The 14226-nt window shown below is 35.7% G+C and overlaps 1 protein-coding gene across 1 annotated transcript in view; it reads right to left on the reverse strand.

Moving 5' to 3' along the window:
- COL24A1 (collagen type XXIV alpha 1 chain) overlaps positions 1-14226 on the reverse strand; it is a 542658-nt gene that overhangs the window by 259200 nt on the left and 269232 nt on the right. Inside the window, exons 17-21 of the mRNA XM_079924384.1 lie at positions 5997-6050; positions 5876-5920; positions 5575-5628; positions 5246-5299; positions 684-737 (exon numbers count right to left, since the gene is read on the reverse strand). Coding sequence (XP_079780510.1) covers positions 684-737; positions 5246-5299; positions 5575-5628; positions 5876-5920; positions 5997-6050 — 261 coding nt within the window. The remainder of the gene's footprint in view (positions 1-683; positions 738-5245; positions 5300-5574; positions 5629-5875; positions 5921-5996; positions 6051-14226) is intronic.

Raw genomic sequence — 14226 nt, forward strand, 5'->3', positions numbered from 1 at the left:
CTTTCTCACTGTTAATGCTGCCTCTATGGCTCTGGATCAGATGTGAATGTGTATGTATATGTTTATGTACGCATATGTTTTGGTTTATATTTTTGAACTAGGGTGAGCTTCAGAAGCTTTACCTCTATGTAGTACATCTTTGACTCAAATAATTTTTTTAAAAAAACTCAAATGTTTCACCTCAGAAGCTTATGTCCTATGTAGTCTTAAGAAAAGAAAAAGCCCCTCTACATCAAGCATTAAGCCAAAGTAAGAACTTCAAATATACAAGCAAATCTGATATATGTGCTACAGACTTAATTGTATTTATTCTAGAATATGAGATCCAAATGATATATGCATATTAAAAAATTGGAAGCATTCTGCATTAAAAATTCAATGGCGTTTAGGTCCTGAAATTTGATTTCAAGCTCCAAGCATGTGTTATTAGTAGTCATTGTGCAGAACAAATAAATCAGCTGTGACCTAACCAGGACTACAACGCAGCTAATACCCTTTCTATTTTCTAGAGATCACTGTTGCATACCTCCTGACATAACAGAAAAAATTTAGTCCAAACTATTTTCAAAGACATCAACTTTAAAGAGAATCTTTCTTAAACCTATTACGTAAAAGCATGTTTTACTAGTCAAGTTTAATTTCTATATTTATTTAAATTAATTATATTCCCACCAACATTTTACCTCTGGTCCTCGAGAGCCAGATGGTCCTTGGGGTCCTGGGTTACCTGTTTGGCCCTAAAACGTGGGGGTGGGTGGGAGAAATCAAAGTATAAACATTAATTTAATAAATATGATTTAAAAAGGAAACATATGGTAAGCAAAAAGCACTAAATATATCATGCCACACAAAGTTGTAATGACTTTCTGGCAAACAACACTCAATATATAATAATATGCCAAAGTTTTAATGACTATTCAGAAAGACTTAATTTATAACCATCATCATTGTAGAAAACTTATTATATAGAGATATGTCTATATATATATATTTACTCCTAAATGTTAGGGCTACAAACAAATTAATGGAAATCAAATCAAGGAAAAAAATTATGTGTGTGGGTATGTGTTACCCAGAGATAAGACAGTAAACTTTGACTTAACAAAGTAGGGAACTCTAGATGAAGAACTGTTTCCATAAATAGCCAGGGTCCTCTGTCTCTGAAAATTCCTTTCTCCTTTCATAACTATAAGGGGCCTGATTTTGTAATTAAGAATCACCTGGATTTAAATCCTTGTTGCTTAATCTCTCAGCCTCAGTTGTCTCACCAATAAAACACGAATAATAACAACAGTAGTAACATTCCTACAGAGTCATTGTAAGGATTAAATGAGACAATAAATGTATAAGTGTTAAGCACAGTGCCTAGCACATAGAAAGTACTCATTAAATGTTAATCAATTTTATAACCATTAATCCTTCCCTTCACATCCTCTCTCCTCTCCTGGATGATACCTAGAATTCCTAGATTGCTTTAATCCTTTAACTAAACTTCTGAGGACTCAGTTTCAATAACTCTGCAGCCATTTTCTGACATTCAGGCTAGCAATGTGAAATCAGGGCTGGAGAAGAAGGTCCGAGGAAAGAGAAGTGGGTAAAAGCCTGCTACTAGAGAGGGCTGGTGATGCTCTCAAGAGAGGAAACTACAGAACAGGGAAGGCCGGTAGTCTGATACCCTTGTTTTCATTAAAAAATATTGAATTCATTATTTGTCATATTAAATTTCTATGTGAGTTTTAAATTTGACTTAAATAGGTCTCAGAATATATAAAATTGCTTGCATTTCTTATACATAAAATTTTATGTATAATATGGGTTTATCCACTTTCCAAGAAGTAAAGCACAGTTTTCCATATGTACTAAATTCAGTCTCGTAGAGTGCTAGAGTATCTGGACTTAAACAGTACACAATACAACTACTGCAATCAAATCTAGAGAAAAGTAATAAAGTATTATGCAGAACTTCACTGAAGTTCCCCTAAATAAACAAAATTATAATCCATCATACTCCATCATAATCAGTATCTAAGGGAGTCAAATTCTTAAAATGAATATTACCTCCAAGAGATAGACATGAAGTTCTCACTGAGGCCCTCTAGTGGCAAAATCTAAACAAGACACTAAATTTACAAGCTTGAGGAAAAATCAGCATACACTAGGACTTTGTTTTCAGAAAAGTTGATTGACAACCTGATATTTAAAAATATAAATTGTAGAATTTTATTCATCCTTCAGAAAAAATTTTCATTTTGAAAAACTTCAATGGCAAGTTTCCTTGAATGTCAATTCTCCTTTATAAAAACTGAGTTTTCAAGTAACTTTTAGAGAATTGAATAATGATTAAAAGTAAACTTCTACAAATGACAGCAACTTCTAGCTAAAAGAAAATGGAAAGGACATAATTGTATTTATTTTCTCTTTTTAAAAAAATAATATTTCTTAACAGCTTCAGATTGGTAGTTTCCTCTAGTTTTTAAATACTTGCAGGGTAAAAGCTTCCCTATTCCAGAATGTTACAATCCTTCTGGATCAGGACATTCTTTTATGTTGAAAACATTCTTTTATGTTATAACTTAGATCCATTTGGAAACAGTATCAGTGACACCAACATTTTATATAACAGAAAACCAAAAGTAGGAGATATAAAATAAGAAAGACGTTCTCATGACTCTGGCATTCTTTGCATGATAGTAAACAAATGATTTAGATAGGCACTAACTTGTATAAATTATTTTTAATATGATTACTGATACTGTGTACGTAATTTTTCATTAAACAGGTGTCTCCTTCCATAACGAGGAAAGTCAAACAACTACAATTTTTTCTAACGATAGAAACAAGTGACAAATAAAGTGAAAGTCTAAAGGCAAGGCCATCTCATAAATATTAATTCATAAGTCTCTATCCTATCTTCAGTCCAAAGTATGTATATTTTGAAGATTTGATTAAAAGAAACAAAAAATAGCCAACTGTTTCCTACCAAACTAATCCCTGCTGACATTAAAATATTTTTATTAGAATAGTACAAAAAAGGTATAACACGAGCAAGCAAAAGCCTCACGCTCACCATTTCATGTTCCCTGCATCACTGCCTTAAAGAACCACATTAGAGTTTCTGGTGATCCCAGGAAAAACAAAAATTTAAGGTTTTAAGACAATGTGCTAAAGGTAAAACGGGCTGTCTTTGCCTTAGCTTAGACTAGAGCAACGTTGGGAAGCATTATTACTAAGAGAGGATTAAAGAGTCACAGAGCTGCAAGGCACCTTACATATGATATAGCCTGACTCCCATTTTAAACACGAGAAACTGGATACCATGGTGGTTAAATGTCCAAGGTCACAGCAGGTCAGTGTCAGGGCTGGAACTAAAATCTACATGTTATTCAGACCAGCAATTCCCCCTCTCCCACCCCAATAAACATGTTATCAATATAAATTGAATCAAAGAGTAAGGAAGACATTAAAAAGGTTTACCTTATATAAGCATGATATTTGACTCTGGTTTTCTCAAGTAATTAATTACAAAGCGTAAGAGAATAATATCAATTATTTATTACTTAGTATTGACCTTAGAAAATGTGTCATACCACTTCCTTTTCTTGTTATCAAAAGTTAGAAAAGCCTCACATTAGAAGAAAATGAAGATATAAGAAGGGTCAATCACTGCAGATATTGAAAGTTCCTTTTACGTGGTTTAGAATCATCCTTGAAAAATAGAAGCTTTTTGTTAGCTTGACCTATACTCGTGCCCCTTCTGAGATTCAACACCACGGCACAAGTCTGGGTAGATAGCTGACTGAGTGAAAACTAGTTAAGGCAAAACTCACCACCAACACGTCATTAGATAAATAGATGCCGAAAATTGTTCTTTGGATTAAATAATTCCTGGGAAATGTATATGAAATGCTGTCACTGTTAGAAGTCATAAAGAATGGTGTATGTAAAGTTACGTAACTTAATGCTGCTTCCTTTGATGCAAAAATAAACAATTCAAAGATGAGAGGGTGGAGTTAGAGGGAACATGATGAATTGCTTGGGAAAACAACACTCTTTTATAATGTTATATTAATAAATTATGATATTATATCAAGGTTTTGTATCTACAACCTTCACAGAGTTGTAATCAATATTAAAACCCTAAAACGGGGCTTCCCTGGTGGCGCAGTGGTTGAGAGTCCGCCTGCCGATGCAGGGGACACGGGTTCATGCCCCGGTCCTGGAGGATCCCACATGTCGCGGAGCGGCTGGGCCCGTGAGCCATGGCTGCTGAGCCTGCGCGTCCGGAGCCTGTGCTCCGCAACGGGAGAGGCCACAATAGTGAAAGGCTCGCGTACCGCAAAAAAAAAACAACCCTAAAACAATCTTAAAACATTAAAGCCCAGAACACTATGGCACAGTGGCTAAGTGCATGGGCTCTGACATATGTGATTTCCTAGGTTTTCCCAGGTGACTAACTAACTAACTATGGGACCTTGGGCAAGTTATTTAACTCTCTGTGTCTCAGTTTCCCTAATAGGTAAAATAGGAATAATAATAGTCCCAACTTCGTATGATTGTTTTAAGGATTAAATTAGACGTATAGACCTTAGAAGAGCATCTGGCACTTTGTAAGCACTCAGTAAATGTTAGCTATAATAATTATTATGATTTTTAATATGCAGATAAATACCTTTAACTCATGTTTTAACCATTTTTCATTTAAATATTTTTAATTATCCAGTAACTTTAGGTTTATAGCTTCTTAGGCTTCAAGTTAACTACAGTACATGGTATCCTTTTATTTCAATTAATTGATGGTCAAAGGTTAAAAAAAGACAAGGAACTAGAATATTTGGGCCCATAACAGAGTGTGACAATGCTAGTTTTTCTTCCAAATGTTTCCTTAATGAAACAGATATCTGGATAAATTAAAATATTATTTAAGGTGCCTTATATTTTCTGACTTAAAATCTACTGCTTAGTTTAAATACTGTCTATAATAGATCAACCAAGATCTTTAAGGCTCACAGAAATTTGGCTTTGGCCTGAGATGGGGTGGGGTGAGGAGGGTGAGATCCAATAATCTATGCAATGTGAGCTCAAAACTTCAAGGATTAGCTATATTCTAAAAGTGGAGAGAAAACGCCATACTGGTAGTCTTACATCCTACTTCTTACATTCCACAAACAACAACAGGTATCCAGACTCATGCCATAGTGTGTGTACTCCATGAATCAGAAAGAGTAAACCAAAAGTTCAAACCTACTGAAGGTCCTGGCTTTCCTCTCATCCCTGGTGGTCCAGGAAAACCCCTAGCACCCTAAAAGAAAAGAACAGTACAGTGAAGAGAAAAACTATTATACGACAGAAGGCAGATACACCTCTATTTACAAATTACTAAAAAAATTCATGGAATTATTCTAAAATAATTGAGAAAACTGTTTTAAACAAGACTTGTAAAACCATATTGATACCATATCCTAAAAAAAATATAATCAATGATTAAAATAACGAGTACTCCTTTCTTTTTAAAGAATTTATACATTTTCACTGGCTTTTGTTGTATTTATATAAAATTAATGGTAAAAACATTACCTTGTCTCCAGGATACCCTGGTTCTCCTGGCTCTCCCACAATGCCTTGTTCACCCTGGAGAGCACAATTTCACGTGAAGACACTTAAGCAATGCAAATGTGGCAGTATTATAAGAAGGCAAATACTAGTTATATAAGAGTAATTTCTCTATTTTTCCTACTTCTGAGAAAAATTATATAATTGATAGTAGAGATTAGATCCCATATTTTTTAAAACAAGTATTTTATAAGTTGTGTGGATTCAAAAGAAAAGTAAATGTGATAAGAAATCATCTCTATGACAATGTAAATATTTAAATCACCTTATCACCTTTGATTCCAGGTAGGCCCTTATTCCCCGAAAGACCCTAAAAAAGAAAGTGATACTTTGTGACACCATAGAAAAATCAAAATGAAATATCCATTACAAAAATAGAAACATACCATTGGGCCAGGGATTCCAGAAGGTCCAACTGGTCCCATAGAGCCAACACTGCCCTGAAAAGCAATAAGAAAGAAAGGCATCCTTGAGCACCCAACTAGAATTTAAAAGAGAACATGGTAAACTTAATTAACCCAGAATGGTTCATCTCACTAAGCCCCCACACGCCTTATTCTTCAACTACTTCTTTTCCTTCTCACATTTATAAATCATACCAATCATTCAAATTTTAATGAGGTCTATCCTGTTTCCTGAAGCCTACTCATACGGATCTTGTCCATAAGCCTCCTTCCCTTCCTTGAGCTCCTATAATACTTACTACCCACAGCATTCATTTTGAAGTATTTCTCCAGAGAGATAATATCTTGATGATAGGGGAAATACTTTAGTGCCATGTTCCCAGGAAGTATTCAATAAATACTTCATTTGATTGTCTTAGATTTTTCTTTCACCCGTTTACTCAGCAAACATTTATTGGGCAGTTACTATGTGTCAGGCATTCCAATGATTTTATTTCATGATTTACAACTTGCAGACAATAAAATTTACCATAATTTTAGGGAAATGAGTAGTAAACAAAAGGCTCTGCTCTTCTGGGTTTCTCTCATTCATTCATCATTTAATATTTATTGAGCATAATATGTATCAAACATTGTAGTGTTGTATAGTAGTGTTGAGGAAACAAACATGAAAGAGACAGAGACACCAATGTCAAGGTTTTCAATTTAATGCTCCAAAGCAAGATTACTCAAAAACATTAACTACCACTATCATCTCCTGCAAGCAACAGACCTAGAAAAACTTCTTTAATATGTCATCTTAGAATATAAAGGACAACTTATAAGGGTTTTTGAAAGTAAAATTTTTAAAAATAGTGGAAATCTCTTGATTGTTTGGAGCCCACTAAATTTTTGTGTTATTGATGCCTTCACTTTCCTTCTTTCTCTTGCAACCTCTCTGTGCCTGGCTAACGTATCATCCTTCACCTTCAAATACTGAGTTGCTTTAAACCTCCATTTCTTGCTTTCCAAATGTTAAGGAACTTTGAAAGGTGTATTTGAAGCAATGATGAAAATGTTGCCCTTTTTAGTTGTAATCCAAACTTCTTAGGATAGCATCCCAGGCCCTTACTACTAGTTTTCCATCAACCCTTTCAGTTTCATGTCCTTCCATTCGTCCCTACTCTCCTTTGACTTCTTCCTCCTCCAAACCCAACATTCTAGACACAATGGGCTGTGTTCTAGCCTCTGAACATGCTCTCCCTTACCACATGCTCCAACCCTTTGAAGATACAGTTACCACTACTGGAATGTCCTTCTTCTTACAGTACTGAGAATACTGCCCTGTTTTTGGTTTTTTGTTTTCTTTTTTCTATTTTCCTAATCTGTGCATTATGTGAGAGCAGAAGCATGTTTTATTCATTTTTTTATATCTCTGACCCAAAATAACTGGCACATAATAGTTTTGAAATAAACTATGGAATGAACACTGGAGGAAGTAATCAACTTCAAAAATAAATTTAAAACAGTGATTTCCAGAGGTCTACATCCTGACATAATGGCCCATTTCTAATAGTCCACATTTATATAACTACAAATTTCAGAACAGAAAATATGACATCTTTACTTTGGGGTGAGTCTTAAAGTCTGTGAAATATAACTAGTATATATTTCCAACATGTGTAAGCCTGAAATACATGAGACTGTGAGAGGCAGAGTAATACTTTCCAACTTAATGAACAGATATGCAGTAGTAATACATCATTGACAAATTCTATCAATAGGAAATAATTATTCTTATAATTACAGTGGCTAGTTTATTCAAAGTTCATAGCTTTAAAACTTATGATAGTTTAAAAAATACAGCGTTCTCGCCTGCGGAGACTAGTGGAGTCGGGCAGGAAGCTTTAAAGCAGTTTCATGCCGGGCCTTACCCCAGATTTTCTGATTTGATTCCTCCCCAGTGAGGCCCAGCACCGGTTCAAGATTCCCACGTGATTCCATTGCAGACTGAGAATCAAAGTCTAAGCAAAATGACCTTGAAGTCCTTTCGCAGAGGACCAGAGAGTACTTTGGAAAAGGACCAAATATTCTGAAACCCTGGTCTATAGTGTGGTATGTTTCTTTGCATGATTTTTGTCTATTTAGGTTTGCTTTTACCATTTGTCCTAGGGTTCTGACTGTTCATTTGTTGTTGTTGTTGTTGTTTGTTTTCTTCTTATGAGTGTGTGTATATGTTTATTTGTGTGATTTTCTCTGTTTAGTTTTGCTTTTACCATTTGGTTTGGGGTTCTATTGTTCGTTCATTTTTCTTTTTTTTCCTTCTTTTTTCTTCCTTTTCTTCTGACCCATGTGGGTGCAGGGTCTTGGTGCTCCAGCCAGGTGTCAGGTCTGAGCCTCCAAAGTGGGAGAACCGAGTCCAGGACATCGGACCACCAGAGACCTCCTGGCCCCAAGTAATATCATTCGGTGAGAGCTCTCCCAGAGACCTCTATCTAAACACTAAGACTCAGCTCCAACCAACAGCCAGCAAGCTCCAGCGCTGGATGCACCATGCCAAACAACCAGCAAGACTGGAACACAACCCCACCTACTAGCAGAGAGGCCACCTAAAGTCATACTAAGTCCACAGATACCCCAAAATTCACCACTGGATGCGGCCCTGCCCACCAGAAGAACAAGATCCAGCCCCACCCACCAGAACACAGGGACCAGTCCCCTCCGCCAGGAAGCCTACACAAACCACTGAACCAACCTCACAATTAGGGGTCAGACACCAAAAACAACAGGAACTACTTGAACAGGTTCTACTGCAGCCTGTGAAAAGGAGATGCCCAATACAGTAAGTTGAACAAAACGAGAAGAAAGAGACATATGCAGCAGATGAAGGAGCAAAGTAAAAACCCACCAGACCAAACAAATGAAGAGGAAATAGGCAGTCTACCGGAAAAAGAATTCAGAGTAATGAAAGTAAAGATGATCCAAAATCTTGGAAGTAGAATGGAGAAAATACAAAAAGCGTTTAACAAGGACTTAGAAGAATTAAAGAGCAAACAAAGAATGATGAACAACAAAATAAATGAAATTAAAAATTCTCTAGAAGGAATCAATAGCAGAATAACTGAGGCAGAAGACCAGATAAGTGACCTGGAAGGTAAAATTGTGGACATAACTACCACAGAGCAGAATAAAGAAAAAAGAATGAAAAGAATTGAGGACAGTCTCAGAGACCTTTGGGACAACATTATATGCACCAACATTCGAATTATAGGGGTCACAGAAGAAGAAGAGAAAAAGAAAGGGTCTGAGAAAATATTTGAGGAGAGTACACTTGCAAACCTCCTTAACAGGGGAAAGGAAATAGTTGATCAAGTCCAGGAAGCACAGAGAGTCACATACAGGAGAAATCCAAGGAGAAACATGCCAACACACACATTAATCAAACTATCAAATATTAAATACAAAGAAAAGATATTAAAAGCAACAAGAGACAAGCCAAAAAAAAATATACAAGGGAATTCCCATAAGGTTAACAGCTGAACTTTCAGCAGAGACTCTGCAAGCCACCAGGGAGTGGAAGGACATATTTAAAGTGACGAAAGGGAAAAACCTACAACCAAGGTTACTCTACCCAGCAAGGATCTCATTCAGATTCGATGGAGAAATTAAAACCTTTACAAACAAGCAAAAGTTAAGAGCACCACCAAACCAGTTTTACAACAAATGCTAAAGGAACTTCTCTAGGTGGTAAACACAAGAAAAGGAAAAGACAAACAAAAGCAAACCCAAAACAATTAAGAAAATGGTAATAGGAACATACATATCAATAATTACCTTAAATGTAAATGGTTTAATTGCTCCAACAAAACACACTGACTGGCTGAATGGATACAAAAACAAGACCCGTATATATGCTGTCTACAAGAGACTGACTTGAGACCTAGGGACACATACAGCTTGAAAGTGAGGGGATGGAAAAAGATATTCCATGCAAATGTAAATCAAAAGAAAGCTGGAGTAGCAATACTCATATAAGAAAAAATAGACTTTAAAATAAAAAGTGTTATAAAGAACAAAGACGGATATGACATAATTATCAAGGAATCAGTCCAAGAAGAAGGTATATCAATTTTGAATACTTATGCACCCAACATAGGAGCACCTCAATACATAAGGCAAATGCTAACAGTCCAAAAGGGGAAATCGACAGTAACACTGTAATAGAAGGAGACTTTAACACCCCACTTCCACAAATGGACAGATCATCCAAAATGAAAATAAATAAGGAAACACAAGTTTTAAATGATACAGTAGACCAGATGGACTTAACTGATATTTACAGGACATTCCACCAAAAACAACAGAATACACTTTCTTTTCAAGTGCTCAAGGAACATTCTCCAGGATAGATCATAGATTGGGTCACCAAATGAGCCTTGGTACATTTAAGAAAATTGAAATTGTATCAAGTATCTTTTCCTACAACAACACAATTACAGGAAAACAACTGTAAATAATACAAACTCATCGAGGCTAAACAATACACTACTAAATAGCCAAGAGATCACTGAAGAAATCAAAGAGGATATCAAAAAATACCTAGAAACAAACGGCAATGAAAACACGATGACCCAAAACCTATGGGATGCAGCAAAAGCAGTTCTAAGAGGGAAGTTTAGAGCTATACAATCCTACCTCAGGAAACCAGAAACATCTCAAATAAACAACCTCACCTTACACCTAAAGCAACTAGAGAAAGAAGAACAAACAAAACCCAAAGTCAATAGAAGGAAAGAAATCATAAAGATAAGAGCAGAAATAAATGAAAAAGAAATGAAGGAAACAATAGCAAAGTCAATAAAACTAAAAGCTGGATATCTGGGAAGATAAACAAAATTGATAAGCCACTAGCCAGAAAAGGGAGAACACTCAAATCAATAGAATTAGAAATGAAAAAGAAGAAGTAAGAACTGACTCTGCAGAAATACAAAGGATCATGAAAGATTACTACAATCAACTCTATGCCAATAAAATGGACAACCTGGAAGAAATGCACAAATTCTTAGAAAAGCACACCCTTCCAAGACTGAACCAGGAAGAAACAGAAAATATAAACAGATCAATCTCAAGCACTGTAATTGAGACTATGACTAAAAATCTTCCAACAAACAAAAGCCCAGGACAAGATAGATTCACAGGGGAATTCTATCAAACAGTCAGAGAAGAGCTATCACCTATCATTCTCAAAGTATTCTAAAAAATAGCAGAGTGAGGAACACTCCCAAACTCATTCTACGAGGCCACCAGCACCCTGATACCAAAATCGGATAAAGATGTCACAAGAAAAGAAAACTACAGGCTAATACCACTGATGAACATAGATGCAAAAATCCTCAACAAAATACTAGAAAACAGAATCCAACAGCACATTAAAAGGATCATACACCATGATCAAGTGGGGTTTATCCCAGGAATGCAAGGATTCTTCAGTATATGCTAATCAATCAATGTGATACACCATTAATTAACAAATTGAAGGAGAAAATTAAAAAATTGAAGGAGAAAAACCATAAGATCATCTCAATAGATGCAGAAAAAGCTTTTGACAAAATTCAACACCCATTTATGATAAAAACTCTCCAGAAAGTAAGCACAGAGGGAAGCTACCTCAACATAATAAAGGCCATATATGACAAACCAACAGCCAACATCATCCTCAATGGTGAAAAACTGAAACCATTTCCCCTAAAATCAGGAACAAGACAAGGTTTCCCACTCTCACCACTATTATTCAACATAGTTTTGGAAGTTTTAGCCACAGAAATCAGAGAAGAAAATGAAATAAAAAGAATCCATAATGGAAAATAAGAAGTAAAACTGTCACTTTTTTGCAGATGACATGATACTGTACATAGAAAATCCTAGAGATGCTACCAGAAGACTACTAGAGCTAATCAATGAATTTGGTGAAGTAGCAGGATACAAAATTAATGCACAGAAATCTCCTGAATCTCTATAGAGTAATGATAAAAAATCTGAAAGACAAAATAAGGAAACACTCCCATTTACCACTGCAAGAAAAAGAATAAAATACCTAGGAATAAACCTACATAAGGAGACAGAAGACCTATATGCAGAAAACTATAAAACACTGATGAAAGAAATTAAAGATGAGACAAACAGATGGAGAGATATACCACGTTCTTGAACTGGAAGAATCAATATTGGGAAAATGACTATACTATCTAAAGCAATCTATAGATTCAATGCAATCCCTATCAAACTACCAGTGGCGTTTTTCACAGAGCTAGAACAAAAAATTTCACAATTTGTATGGAAACACACAAGATCCTGAAGTGCCAAAGTAACCTTGAGAAAGAAAAATGGAGCCGGAGGAATCAGGCTTCCAAACTTCAGACTATATTACAAATTTACAGCAATCAAGACAGTATGGTATTGGCACAAAAACAAATATAGATTAATGGAACAGGATAGAAAGCCCAGAGATAAACCCATGCACATACTGTCACTTTATCTTTGATAAAGGAGGCAAGAATATACAATGGAGAAAAGACAGCCTCTTCAATAAGTGGTGCTGGGAAAACTGGACAGCTACATGTAAAAGAATGAAATTAGAACACTTCCTAACACCATACACAAAAATAAACTCAAAATGGATTAAAGACCTAAATGTAAGGCCAGACACTATAAAACTCTTAGAGGAAAACATAGGCAGAGCACTCTATGACATAAATCACAACAAGATCCTTTCTGACCCACCTCCTAGAGAAATGGAAATAAAAACAAAAATAAACAAATGGGACCTAATGAAACTTAAAAGCTTTTGCCAGCAAAGGAAACCATAAACAAGACCAAAAGACAACCCTCAGAATGGGAGAAAATATTTTCAAATGAAGCAACTGACAAAGGATTAATCTCCAAAATATACAAGCAGCTCATACAGACCAATATCAAAAAACAAACAAACCAATCCAAATATGGTCATAAGACCTAAATAGACATTTCTCCAAAGAAGGCATAGAGATGGCCAAAAAACACATGAAGGATGCTCAACATCACTAACCATTAGAGAAACTCAAATCAAAACTACAATGAGCTATCACCTCACACAGGTCAGAAGGGCCATCATCAAAAAATCTACAAACAGTAAATGCTGGAGAGGGTGTGGAGAAAAGGGAACTCTCTTGCACTGTTGGTGGGAATGTAAATTGATACAGCCTCTATGGAGAAGAGTATGAAGGTGCCTTAAAAAACTGAAACTAGAACTACCATATGACCCAGCAATTCCACTACTGGGCCTATACCCTGAAAAAAACATAATTCAAAAGGACAAATGCACCCCAATGTTCACTGCAGCACTATTTACAATAGCCAGGACATGGAAACAACCTAAATGTCCAATGACAGATGAATGGATAAAGATGTGGTACGTGCATACAATGGAATATTACTCAGCCATAAAAAGGAACGAAATTACGTCATCTGTAGAGATGTGGATGGACCTAGAATCTGTCATACAGAGTGAAGTCAGAAAGAGAAAAACGAATACAGTATGCTAACACATATATATGGAATGTAAAAAAAAATTAGTTCTGACAGACCTCGGGGCAGGACAGAAATAAAGATGCAGATGTAGAGAATGGACTTGAGGACACAGGGAGGGGGAAGGGTAAGCTGCGACAAAGTGAGAGAGTAGCACTGACATATACATATTACCAAATGTAAATCAGATACCTAGTGGGAAGCAGCCGCATAGCACAGGGAGATCAGCTAGGTGCTCTCTGACCACCTAGAGGGGTTGCATAGGGAGGGTGGGAGAGATGGGATATGCGGATGTATGTATACATATAGCTGATTCACTTTGTTATACAGCAGAAACTAACATAACATTGTAAACCAATTATACTCCAATAAAGATGTTAAAAAAATACAATAAACATCTCTGTGTGGAAATTATACAGCAACAATTCATGTAAGGAATGGAAAGGAATATCGTAAAAACAAACAAATATTTCTTTATTGTCCTGTTGTTTTTTCTATACACAATATCCTAAATTTTTGTTTCAGAAAATATATTACTGTGCACAGTCTGGCATGTTCAGATGAATGTACTTTGTATGCACAATATGCTATTTTACTTTTTAGTGGCTCTGAAAGAAAAATCACAAAATAGTAAGTTTCAGAAGGTATCAAAAAACATATTCAGGGCGGA

The sequence above is a fragment of the Stenella coeruleoalba genome, assembly GCF_951394435.1.
Source record: "Stenella coeruleoalba genome assembly, chromosome: 1".
NCBI lineage: Eukaryota > Metazoa > Chordata > Mammalia > Artiodactyla > Delphinidae > Stenella > Stenella coeruleoalba.